The sequence below is a fragment of the Podarcis vaucheri genome (assembly GCF_965113315.1).
Source record: "Podarcis vaucheri genome assembly, chromosome: 17".
Classification (NCBI taxonomy): domain Eukaryota; kingdom Metazoa; phylum Chordata; class Lepidosauria; order Squamata; family Lacertidae; genus Podarcis; species Podarcis vaucheri.
Genome location: NC_138755.1, coordinates 4,023,807 through 4,036,833, shown reverse-complemented (window position 1 = coordinate 4,036,833; position 13,027 = coordinate 4,023,807). Strand labels below are relative to the sequence as shown.

The window sequence follows — 13,027 nt, the reverse complement described above, 5'->3', positions numbered from 1 at the left end:
AGGGATATCCAATTACATAATGATAATTTTTCTATTTATACTCCACACATCTTACTGGGTTGCCCCAGCCACTCTAGGCAGCTTCTAACATACATAAAACATAATAAAACATTAAAAAAACAACCTTCCCTTCAGATGGCTCAGGGGTCAGATAACTCCATACCCTCCAACGTTTCTCCAATGAAAATAGAGACATCCTAAGGAAAAGTGGGACATTCCAGGATCAAATCAGAGACTGGGACAGCTTCTCTAAATCAGGGATGTCCTTGGAAAATAGGGACACTTGGAGGGGCTGAGTGGGTGAAGATCTACATCAGGAACAAGGTGGGGTAAATATCTACATTGGGACCTGCTGCCCCTGTGGATCCTGCCACCTGAGGGGGTTGCCTCACCTTGCCTCATGGGTGGGCTGGCCCTGGCTAAAGCATATCGAAGAGGCAACCTCAGAATTCAGTGTATGAGAAGCTTTAAGTTCTTTCACCCAGCATTACATGCTGAGCAGGCAACGTGAACCAGCCTATCCTAACATATCCACATTCAGAATGCTTATTTTGGTTCCTGGTCCAGATAAGGGCAGAACTCCTATTATGTTTTCAAAACTATGCACACAATATGTATAGCCAGAATGTATCAAACACAGATTTCATATATATTAACTATAGCAAGGATAATATTTTCAAAATCATGGTAGAAGAATTGGGTTCCAAGAAAGTAATAATTAATTTGATATGGGAACAAGTGGAAATCATAAAGTTAACTGGGATGATATGTCCATCATAACAGTAAGGGAGAAAATGAAGAAATGAAATTTGACACACATGCTGGTCCCACTTACTGAACACGGTGCACTCCCTAGAAACATAGGAGGCAACTCCTAGGGGCTTGAGGGGTCTTCACACACACACACACACACCCGCAAAATATTTGAGGGGGCTGTCCTCCCAAAGTTGATGGGCACTGCCATTCAAATAGTGTGCGCACTGTGTCATGTGATTGATTATGCAGGGCAGGGCTTACCTGCCACCCTCGCCTCCAATATTTTATTCAGCTTGGCACCCCTGCCTGGAAGTCATTTGTTAGGCAATTGTTCACACAACAAGTTGACAATTTCCATTGATTCCTATGGGGAAATTTCTAATGCGTTCCTGACTGTGGCATTTTGTCCCTGAAAAGTCTTCCCAACCCAAGAAAACTTAGGGGGGAAATGCTCGTTTTTCCAATCCCTCCCTCCATTCCTCAACCAACCAGCAAAAAGCAAATAAGAAAGAAAAATAATGCTCTCTGTTTGGATATCTGAATCTATGGTTACTACCCTGAGGTTTGGGTACTAATTCCACATGTTTGGATAAGTGAATTTTTGCATAGAAAAGGTTTGTAAAGAGGGACCTGTGTGTATATAAGAAGCAGGTGTAACAGATTTGCTTCTAATAAGGAAATGAATACGCATATACACATTTTTAGAAGAAAACACTTAAATATTTAAATATTTGATATTGAGATTTTAGTAATAATTTGTACATTTATGGAAGAAAATAGATTTGCATTTAGCAATAATTGTGAAGTCAAAGGTTTTCTATTACGATATCACAGAAATATTGAATGGTTTCCATAATAGGAGGTGTTACATTAAACATCAATAAGAACTTTCTGACAGTTTAACAGTGGATTGGACTCCCTCAGAAGGTGGTGATCTGTACCCAAATCAGTCCAGAACAGACGTTTCCAAGTAGGAAAGACTCTATTCACCTCCACAAAATGATCCACAGCCATTAAAGGTTAGCAATTATCACTAACTTTATTGGACACCTTTACAGAAGTTAATATTGCACATGGTTTAAGAGAGCGTTTAAAAAACAACAACCCAAAGAGATGTTTTTAAAAAGAGAGCAAAGACAGTCTTACAAAGACATTCCCTACATCCAGATAGAGAGCCAAAGGCTTAGAAGTCAAATTCACAAGAAGGCCAGAGGTTCCAGCCTCAAGATTCTGAAGGAAATGGGTACCATTATCCATTAAAACTGTTTTTATTTTATACATAGGTCACTGTGGGAATGCAAGTTCTCTGTAAGAGCAACCACCTTCCCGACCTTCCAAGTTTCGTCCCCCTCCTCACTTTAACCAAATGGCTAAGCAAAGCAACAGATCCACCTGCTGACGGTTTAGGAAATGCAATCAAAGGCATTGTGGTGGTGTGAAGTTAATTTTAAGGCACTAGGGAAGAAGCCACGGGGGTTGCCAGGTGCTGTGTAAATGGCTGCCAAGTGGCTGTGCATAGGAGAGGCACTGCAGTGCGCAGGGAGAGCAAGTGGAACCAAAACTGGAGTTCCTTTAATTAAAGAGAAAATTCCACCATGCAATACTGGACTAAAGGAAGTGAGCATAAACTGAGGTTTTCATCTCCAAAATTATTCTCCTGTAGCCCCAATCAACTGTCATTCTTTGTATACACAGGCATCACTTTTGCTGGGTCAAAAACAGATATAAGAAGCCATGCAAAAAAGGTAGCTGTGACATAAGTTCCTTCATTGGTGGGGCATATATATATATATATGCACACACCATTTCCCTTCTATTCTGGAGCTGCTGGATCTTGCCTTAAAATCTAGCCTCACTCTTCTAAGAACATTCCTTCTATATATATTTAGAAATACAAACGGCTTCAGACAAGCTTTGTTGCCACACGCACCCTTTTCTCCAGGGGGTTTCATGTGTTCTCCCACATTGATTTCCTCCCACCCCCTGCAGAACTTGGATGGGGAAATTCATTTGTTTTATTTGTTACTTCCAGTCGTCCCTAACCAACTTCAGCATCCTCTCCAGGGGTGCCTCGGCCACATCCGGCAGCGATTAGTGCTTGAGCCTGAAATCTGTGCTCTGCATCTGGTTTGGGGTTGCTTGGTGTCTGAGAGTTGACTTGAAATGCCAGGGTCTTCAGCTTCCTTCTCTGGGTCTCAGGGACAACATTCAGAGAGGAAGGTGGGCTGCCCCCCACCCCCTTCCCCCTTGTCCTTCAGGCTTCCCTCCTGAGGCACCAGGGCTGCACAGGCAAGCAGTGTTGTCCTCTGTGGCCCCAGCAAGCACTACTAGACCTCACCTCCACCTTATCACGCTCCACCCACCTCCGTCTACCTGGCGCCCCCCCCCCGAGCCTCAGGGAGCCTGGACACTGTCCTTAGGGTTTGGGTCTTCAAGGCGATCAGCACTGCCAGCTTCTGCATTTTGGAATGGCTCGGGGAAGTTGGCCTTTGAGAGCCCCTCAGGTATCCAAGTAAGCAAAGACAGGGCTGAGAAGGGGTTGGGAACTGAGGGAGCACCTCCCTGCCCCCTTGCCCCAGACCCTAGGGACCCTCCCCAGGCTGCAGCGTCTTGGTCTGGCTGCAACGGCTCTTGTTTGCCTGGATGGTGGTTGGAGGATGTGTCTGTAGTCTAGCCTACTGGGCAAAGGAAACATTTACATTCGTTGCTTGGCCGGTTTTTGCCTCTGGCCCTGACTGGCACTGGCACGTGGCCCCCAGAATGGGAAGGCAGCCCCTGGGCTGAAAAGGTTCCCTGCTCCTGCCCTATCCCACCGCAGGGGACTCCAGGGCAGCCGCCCCCTCCATACAGAGCCTGGCCAGGTTGGAGGCAGCCCATGCTGTCACTCACTTGGCTGGGCTTTCCTCATCGCAAAAGGGAGTCAAGATGGGAGCGGTGATGCTCAGCCGCTGGCTCCCAGCACCTGCCCAACCCCACCACAAACGTGGGGCCAGATGTGGTAGCTAGGAGCTAGACTGGAGGAGGAGCTGTGGGTTTGAGCTGAAACAATGCTCTGTGGTCGCATGGGGTTGGGGGGCTGCGTTCACACTCTCATGATCCTTTGAATGTCTGCATAGGGCCAAGAAGACCGCAAAAGGTTTGTTCCGATCTTAACATTTTTGTACACCCGCCATTTTCAGGTGCCGTGTGCACCCAGCAGAATAGCCCTGTTGTAGACATTTTTCTACAACAAAGATCTCAATGGGAGCAGAATAATGGGTGTCTCGGATCACTCTGATTTGGAAGCCAAATTGCTTGGGGCTGCCACTCAGATTTAAAATGGCTGCACTACAGCCTGGAACTGATTTTATGGCCATTTCCTTTCCCCAGAATACCCTGGGAAATGTATAGGAGGAGGAAGCAGAGAATTTTCAGTTTTGCTCACCAAACTTCACTTTCCAGGATTGTGTCAGAGGAAACCACCGTGACTAAGCTGGTATAAAATTGGTATACATTTGTAACATCAGCAGTGTTTCCCTCTTCTTTCTTTTTTAATACACAGAGGCAAATGCAGTAAAAGATATGCAGAATTCACATAGGCACTCAGTTTTCAGCACTTCCTACAATGTGCAAGGCTGCCCAGATCTAGAGGTTGGAGTCTGGAAAATGGCACCCCCTCTGGAAACTGGATGGTACAACTGCTTTACGGGGGCGGGGGGGGGGTATTCTCACGTAGATATTTGCCAAGAGCACCCACAGCCATTTGGGTAGTCGGCAAAGGACTAAATCTGTGCATGAAATTCAGGCATCATTCCCATGTTACATTATTGTGCACATTATACAGGCCTACACTTGCATGTTGAGATACATGCACTCTATAATGTAGGAATGGCTGTAGTGGATTGGGAAAGGTTCACCTCAATGTATGGGGTGTGGGGAATGCACTGATATGGCCATTGCCTTGTTTACCAGTACATGTGACCCCATGGATTCATGGACTTGAGCGTAAAAAGCTGTAATTTGTGAATCTGCCTTAAGAGCGTCTGATAGAAAGAAGCACAGGAAACTGCCACATACCGAACCAGACCATTGAGCCATCTAGCCAGTGTTGTCTGCACCGACTGGCAGTGGCTCTCCAATATTTCAGACAGGGGACATGCCTAAACCGACATGGAATGCATGGATGCAGAGCATGGCCCTAAAACCAAGCTGCAGCCCTTCTCCAACGACGGCAACTTCTGGTGGTGGAGAATCCTCTGCATCCCTCACTTCCTGCCCCACCCCAGGGCAGCAGTAGTGATCCTTCCCAAAGGAACAACCAAGTTTGTCTAGCACAACGAATTCATTGAAAATGCAGCATTATTGTATGGGCTGAAGGTCTGAAGCTGGTCAAATTGTAAGATCTGTACCTCTTTCCCTCCACATGTCAACTCTTCCCTTTGCTTCCCTTCCCATCCCATCCCTTTCTCTTCCTTGGGCATTGGCTGGTATTCTGCCAGGTCTCTTTAATTACCCCGACTGGGTCCTCCCCACTGGCTCCCTCCTCCCCAGAATGGCCTTTGCTTTTCCACATTCCCTTGCTCACCCCCCACCCCTACCCCAGTTTTCCCATTGGCTTTCTTTGTCCCTTCATCCCACCCTCCCTCCCCATCACCCTCCTCTAACTTCTTTATTTCTTATAGTTTCCGAACTGGATAGCCAAGCGATTCGTAGCGCAGCGGAAAGTAGCTGGTTGGACCTCCCAGTAGGGCACAGGGTTGGCAAAGAGGCTGATGCCGTGGTACGAAGCCCGCTTTACCCCAAAGCCTACGGGACAGAAGTCGTTCACACCAATGTGAGTGATGTTGTTGGAGTGAAGGTACACAACCTGTGGAGGGAGAAGTGAGACTTGGTTACCCAGAGGTGGAAGATCCGCTGAGTTTGCGTTTGTCAGCTTGTGAGGCAGCTGAGACCTGGGAAAGAGCTCTCCTTTGATATGACAACTCAGATCCTGCAAGGCTCCTCAAGGTAAGCTCAGCTGTGTGCTGTGGTTTCGTAGGACTGCAGACAATTTGCTGAATGAGCTGTTGGTCTACATTTTTTTAGCATCATGGGAATCTCTACTGTTGATTTTCTTTTCTTTTTAAAGAAGTGAATGTGTTTAACTTCCGGACAGCAAAAGAAACCCCCATTTTATTTACCTAGCCATGACGGTGCTGTGATTTAAATGAGTTTTTAAAATGCAAAACTTCACTTGCTCAAATGGTGTTTTTTTAAAAATTATAATTATCAGGGTTGGCAAACTGTATTTGTTTGGAAACCTCTTGCCTTCAGGCCTACGTAGACCCACCTGGCCTCCACATTTGCCTGACACCATATATAACATCAGTTGGAGGGCAGGTAAAGATGCGGTTGGGCCAAACGGAGCCCCAGTGAAGGCAATTGGTGATTGATCTGCAGTCCCTGTAAAGCCTTGTGCTTTGCAAGTCCCAATACTTAGCTGATGCGCAACTGATGCGCAGTGCTGCGGCTTGCATAGCTCTGTACAAGACACTTTGTGCCAACTTTGTGTCTGCATGGGCAGAAATAGGTCTCCCAATGTCGTTGTGAGATCAAGTGATTTAACTGATGGGTGGCCTCGCCCACTAATCAAACTTGACCCACAGGAAGTTGGGAAGAAAAGGATCTGGCCAGATCTAGTTCACCCCTACTGTTAATATATCAGGAATGTAGAAGTGGTTGCAAAACATGAAATGATGGTTGGGGAGGAGAAAAATGTTAATTGTTTGTTTCACAACTCAAGCAAAACACATGCTAGCCTAAAGAGGAAGCTAGAAGATGACCTATCCTGGTTCTCAGTTGCTAGATACCTTCATGAATGTAAGGTCCTACCAGCTGCCCAAACTTGCCTACTCCTGAAACTGGCCCTGCATTTGCTCACCTCTGCCACAAACCACCCCCGACCCCTCTGGTACCTGCAGAAACTTGAGGCCAGGCAGTCCTGGAGGAACCCGTGACAGCTTGTTGTTATCCAAGTGCAGCTCACGTAGGCTGGGCAGGAAAGCCAGACTGCCGTTCTCAATCATGCGGATGTTGTTGTGTCCCAGGCCCAGCCTAGCGGGAGGAAAGGAAGGGGCGGTGACAAAGAAAACAAAGGGAAAACAACAGCGGCTTCCAAATATCACCAAGGTCAAGTGAATCAAAATCTGTCTCTTGGAAAAGGGCAGGAGTTTGATGTAGGCTGGACTCTTGAAGAGTAATGGGGGAGACAGGAGGATGTTCAGGGCTACAGCCAAAATTAGGATGGCCAGCTGCCTCCTTTACACAGGGTGGTCCTCTATTCTGTAGGGTTGCCAGAGAACCGTCCTTTATTTGAAAGGATCCTGTTTCGAGGTCTGACCTGAGTCTGTTTAAAAAAATAAGGAACGGGGGGGGGGGGGGCTAGGAGTTTCTGTCAACAGTTAGCATAGCAGCACCTGGTCAACAGACCAAGTAGGCGTACAATACACCTCTTGTCATTCCCAGTACGGTGTGATGTACTGTATTTCTGCTTAATAATTATTTCTAGTTTTGCATCTATACCTATAAATGACCATATGCACATTCTAGGCAAATTGATATCCTTTCTGCCCTCCTTTTTTGGTGATAACTGGCTGCCCTAGCCCAAAGCCCTGTGCATCTGTGACTCAGAAGGTGGGACCCAGCAGAGTCTCATTCAAGCCCCAAAGCGTATGGCTGTTCAACATTGGGTCCCTGTGGTTGGCAGAGAGGCAGCATGAAACCTCAAGCTTAGCCAGGCCTTCTTTCCTTGCCTAATCAACTGAGCAGTATCTTCCGTTTGGCCAGTAGGGGCCTGGGGTTGGGAAGCCCCCATTGCCAAGTCTGGATTTGGAAGATGGCTGCCTGTCACTCTGCCTCTTTTCTGCTTCCTTAATGCCCTTCCTCCAGTTCTTTCTCTGATTGCTGGAAGCTTCACATTTCACGTGTGCGGACAAGAGGAGAAATGTGTTGCTGATATAAAATGGGGGCTTAAACAGTTGCAACTACAAATCATTACAGCTACATGCAGCATTCAGCCAGTGTCCACCTAACTATAAAATAGGAGAGGATGAGGTAGAGAGGGATCAGGGAAAAGCAAACCATCTTGCTTATTGAGCGTTCATCCTGGTTTGTTTGCATTTGTGGTTTAGGCCAGTAAATTCAAGGCTCAACATTCCAGTTAGAGACAGAGTTTGCCCCTGGCACATTCCTTTAAGTGTGGAAGATGGAGATAAAGCTGTCGTGGGACCTCTACAGATCCTCGAGAACAGTCTCTCTTCCTGCTCTGGCCTGCGCCCTCTTCCTCCACAGAGTCCTTTCCCCATGGGAAAGATCCTCAGGTGCAAGTCTAGAGGGTCTGGTGGCCTTGGGGTAAACAGTGTGGTTCATGGAGCATCTGTTGTGTGAGAGCCACTTTCAGGAGGGTAGTAGAAAAGCAGGATAGAAATGTGCTTAATAAGCAACCAGCCAACCAACCAACCAAAAGAAGGAAGGTGTATGTATGAGGAGCGTTACACTGAAAAGTGGCCTAGGAATCAGGACTAATAAGTATGGCTCTTTCTCCCCCTACTGGCTGAGACTTGAAATGGCAGAACTATTTAGGAGTTGGTGGTTCTGAGGGCAAGTCAATGCTACAAACTCATACCAGCTTCAAACCTGCTTTACAAAAAGCTCCAGCTGCCTCTATTTTCTTGTGTCTGTTCCTTATAAAGAACTGTACCTGCCCTGTTTATATATATCTATTTTTAAAAACGGGCAAGGATTTACACTGGGAAAGAGGCGAACCCCCCCATTTACACTTGCCTGTGAGGTGTGCTCACTCCATCCCGAAGTTTTCTTCTCCCCCTCGCCTGTTGAAGACCTCCTACTCTCTTTTTGAATGCATGAATAGGGCTCCCATTTTTGTTCCTATTCTATCTTTTGGAGGAAATATTAGATATCTGAAAGCTAAATGAGTTGGGAAAGTCATCTATCTGCATGATGTCATGAACAAAATATTTGCCTCAGATGTTTTCCCTCGTTGATTTCTGTCCTCCCTGCATTCCCTGCCACCCACCCACCACATTTTTTATAAAGAAAGCTTTGGAAACTTAACACAATAGTTGTGAAATTTCCGCAGGTGCAGATGGCTTATATTATGCAGCTATTCTGGCTCTTAATGGTCTGTGCATGTTGTTCTAGCCAAGGAGTCATAAACATGGTGCTTGCAGGGACACAGGTGCCCACACCCGGCTCAAAGACCCAGTTTGGCACACACCTCCATGCTCATTTGCGTACATTCACAAACACAGACACAGGCTGGGAGCCTCCATGTTGCCCCTCTGGAGGCTTCACCCAGGGCAAAAAAACAACAACTGGCTAGCCCCCCTGTAGCTACAGCTCTGGTGGGGTGCATGTGATTTTGCCAGTTTGCAAATGTGACTGGGGGCTCAAAAACGCTGGTGACTCCATTTCCTAGGTTGTTCTAACTTTATTTCTCTAGGGTCTGTTTCTCCTCTCTAGGAATCATTCTATCACCTTTCCGAATAGAGTTGCCTTTATTTTCATTGCCCTCTCCCAAAATTCAGCGGGGAAGGGAGCACTCTGGACTGGGAGTGCATTGAAGGAGGAGGGAATATTTAACAACAACCCCCCCCCATTTACCCTTGCCCCCACCCAACACTTGGGGCTAAGGGAAGGAGGCTATGCTGTGCTAGGAGTCTAGAAGCAGAGTTGCTATTTCACCTAAAGCAGGACAGCAGGGAACAGCTGCTCCCAATTGTCCACCTCTGGAAGAAGCCTCCTTGCCTTTGGCCTTCTGGGCTGCTGCCCTCCCAACCTTTGGCCCACCTTTCCTTGCTGAGTACATTATATGAACAATTAGCTCCCTCTAGTACAAATGGCAAGGGGCAAAATACATTTTGGAAATGTTAAACTTCCCTATGAATATTTCCCTGTGTTTGTGCTGCATATAGATGCCACAGATCTTTATCTACGCCTGCTGCCTATCACAGTGCAAACTCAGCTCCAAGACAATATATTGTTGTTGGCGTCCACCCATCCTGAGAGACAATGGAGTGCACCTCCAGGGGTAAAGCCAAACTGCAGGATTAGCAGCACCAAAGTGACTTCCCTGGGGGACAAGCCTGAGCCGTGTGTGTGGTGGTCCTGGGCTACCCAGATGACAAGGCTACACTCTTGGCCCAAAGGAAAGCAGAGTGATATGTTTGGCCCCAGCTTAGCTGCAGGAGTTGCCAGAAGGAGGCGTACAAGGCACCTTCCAAGAATCTTAGGAATTCCACTCCAGATTTGTGTAGGGTTTGCTCCTTAGCCATTTCTTCTCCCAAAGTAGGCAGAAGAGGTTCAGGACCAGAGTTTTCCTTCTCCTAGATGGGCGACCTTCTCAGGTGGATGAGCCCCATCTGCCCCACACTTCCCTCTATAGCTTGCGCAGAAACCGCCTTCATGACCGTTGGACCCATCATAATAATTTTAGGAATGTTTATCGGTCCAGTATACCTGAAGGAGCGTCTCCACCCCCATCATTCCACCCGGACACTGAGGTTCAGCTCTGAGGGCCTTCTGGTGGTTCCCTCACTGCGAGAAACCAAGTTACAGGGAACCAGGCAGAGGGCCTTCTCAGTAGTGGCACCCGCCTTGTGGAACGCCCTCCCACCAGATGTCAAAGAGAACAACTACCAGACTTTTAGAAGACATCTAAAGGAAGCCCTGTTTAGCGAAACTTTTAATGTTTGATGCATTACTGTATTTTAATATTTTGTTGGAAGCCGCCCAGAGTGGCTGGGGAAATAATAATAATAATAATAATAATAATAATAATAATAATAATAATAATAATAATAGAATGGGGTGGGCAATCCTTTTGGCCCCAAGGCCAACAACTTGAGGGATACACACTCATGTGTGTGCACAAACACACACAAGTACCTCCTTTCCCTCTCCCATGCACAGACAAAAACATACACACAATATGTTTTTGTCTGTGCATCTTCCACCTGCTCTCTTTCACACCGGCAAACTCACACAGCCTTCCAGGTTCCACTCACTCTTCTGGCACATTGGGAACCCATTGTGCCTCCCCAGCTGGTTTGTGCTGGGAACCACTGGGCAGCAGGCATGTCTGTGCCCTCCTCACCTGTTCCTAGTGCCAGTCAGCTGGGGAAGAGGAGTTGTGTGATGGGACTGCGGAGGAGAGCGGAGGAGCAACCTGGTCAGCACACACCTCCGCTATTCCCAGAGCAAATCATCTGGGCAGGACTGGGAAGGCTGTGAGGAGACAGCTGAGGGGCAGGATGCGATTGCTGGTTGGTGCTGGCCATTTTGTTTCTTTCCAACCTCCAAACAGCTGTTTAGCAGACTGAGGGGAATGCAGTTGTGGCTGGGAGGAAGGTGCACAGGTCCAGATGTACCCACATCCCTTACTTCCCATGTAAAACAGACTCCGTGTAAGCCTCCATGCAGCCATTTAGGTAACTGAGGACAGAGAATTGCCAGGGTGGGGGCAGAGTGTGAATTGTTAACCTGTGACAGGCTGCAGGGAAGGCTTGTGAGGGCCCCATGTGTCCTGCAGGCATCTTAGAGGTCTTGGCTTGGCAATGGACTGGATGAGAGCCAACAAACTGAAGCTCGATCCAGAGAAGGTTGAGGCCCTGTTAGTGGGTGGTTCCCTAGACCAGAGAGATAGGCGGCTGCCTGCTTTGGATGGGGTTGCATTCCCTCTGATGCAGCGGATACATAGCCTGGGGATCCTCTTGGATCCATTGCTGTTGCTTGAGGTTCAGGTTACCTCAGTGGCACAGAGTGAATGCTGAATAAACTGGTTGGATGCTGAATAAACTGTCTACAGTAAGCCTGCAAGTTACAGTGGTACCTCGGGTTACAGATGCTTCAGGTTACACACTCCGCTAACCCAGAAATAGTACCTCGGGTTAAGAACTTTGCTTCAGGATGAGAACAGAAATCATGCTCCAGCGGCGCGGTGGCAGCAGGAGGCCCCATTAGCTAAAGTGGTGCTTCAGGTTAAGAACAGTTTCAGGTTAAGAACGGACCTCTGGAACAAATTAAGTACTTAACCCGAGGTACCACTGTACACACATTTAACTTGTGTGCATTTACATGCATGGAAGAAAATTAAAAAATAAAATAAAATTGGGGTGGAGTTCCAAGAAAAATTACTTTGGCAATCCCACCCACCACTGAACCCAATCTGTTTTGACTATACGTGGTTTTGGCTTTAGGCATTGTCAGGGAACTGACATCGGAGGGAGAGGCGAAGGGGAGGCTCCCAGATGATGCTGGCGAAGGACCCAGCAGCAGGGGGAGAAACAGCTCAGTAGAGGGGGAAGCCAATCAGCGCAACAGGGGAGGGAGACAGGGGAAGTGGAGAGAGGGCTCCAGGACTCTTCACTGGACATCAGTGAGGAGAGCCCAGGTCCTCCGCTACCCACGCCCTCCCTGCGCAGAAGACTCCTGCGCAGTGAGAGGAGGAGGAGACTGGGTGTCAAACAACTTTTATGTTGGAAGAGGTTCAAGAAACGCCCACTGACGGATTCTGCCAGTGTGTGAGGCAGCCGCGATGAGAAGGGGCTGTGCAGTCAGAAAGGTTTAACAAGGCAAATTAACCGAGAAAGGCACCTGTTTACGCACGAGTAACTCATACCCATTACAGGCATGATTCCCGGAAGGCAACTCTTATGTAAGTTGTGGACCTACTGTGCTGTAAACTGTCCTGTGATCCTTGGATAAAGGGTGGTATATAAATTTAACAAATGATAAAATAAATAATAATAAACAAGCCATCTAGAGGAGGAGCCCAGCTCACACTACCTGTAGACTTTGGAGTACCGGATCAGATCCTCTAATTCAATTGCCTGGATCTTGTTGTGGTCCAGATGTAGCTCATTTAGGGTTTCAGGAAGATCTGGTTGTTGAGGCGGAGAGAGATTATTTTTATATATCTATGTATTGTATAGAAAGATTGATAGGATTACATTTCTGTACCACTTGCTATCCCCACGACCAGTGATTTTTTCTGGGGGGGACACAGGGGTATGCACACCCCTAAACATTTTGTGAATCTAAGTTTGGCCTCATAGAGGGGCAGTATTTCAATGAGAGCAGGAAAATGAGAGTACCCTTAAACATTTTTTTAGTAAAAAAGCACTGCCCGCATCACAAATCAATGTTTTTTTATGAAATCATGTCCTAAAGCCAGGAGCATGCATTGGTCTTATAGAGCACTTGGCTACCAGAAAATTACATTAATAATAGCCAA

The 13,027-nt window shown here is 47.2% G+C and overlaps 1 protein-coding gene across 1 annotated transcript in view; it reads right to left on the bottom strand.

Moving 5' to 3' along the window:
* Positions 1-1,769: 1,769 nt before the first annotated feature.
* BGN (biglycan) overlaps positions 1,770-13,027 on the bottom strand; it is a 52,770-nt gene continuing 41,512 nt past the window's right edge. Inside the window, exons 6-8 of the mRNA XM_082205733.1 lie at positions 12,580-12,673; positions 6,690-6,828; positions 1,770-5,602 (exon numbers count right to left, since the gene is read on the bottom strand). Of these exons, the coding sequence (XP_082061859.1) occupies positions 5,405-5,602; positions 6,690-6,828; positions 12,580-12,673 (431 nt within the window). The 3' untranslated portion in view covers positions 1,770-5,404. The remainder of the gene's footprint in view (positions 5,603-6,689; positions 6,829-12,579; positions 12,674-13,027) is intronic.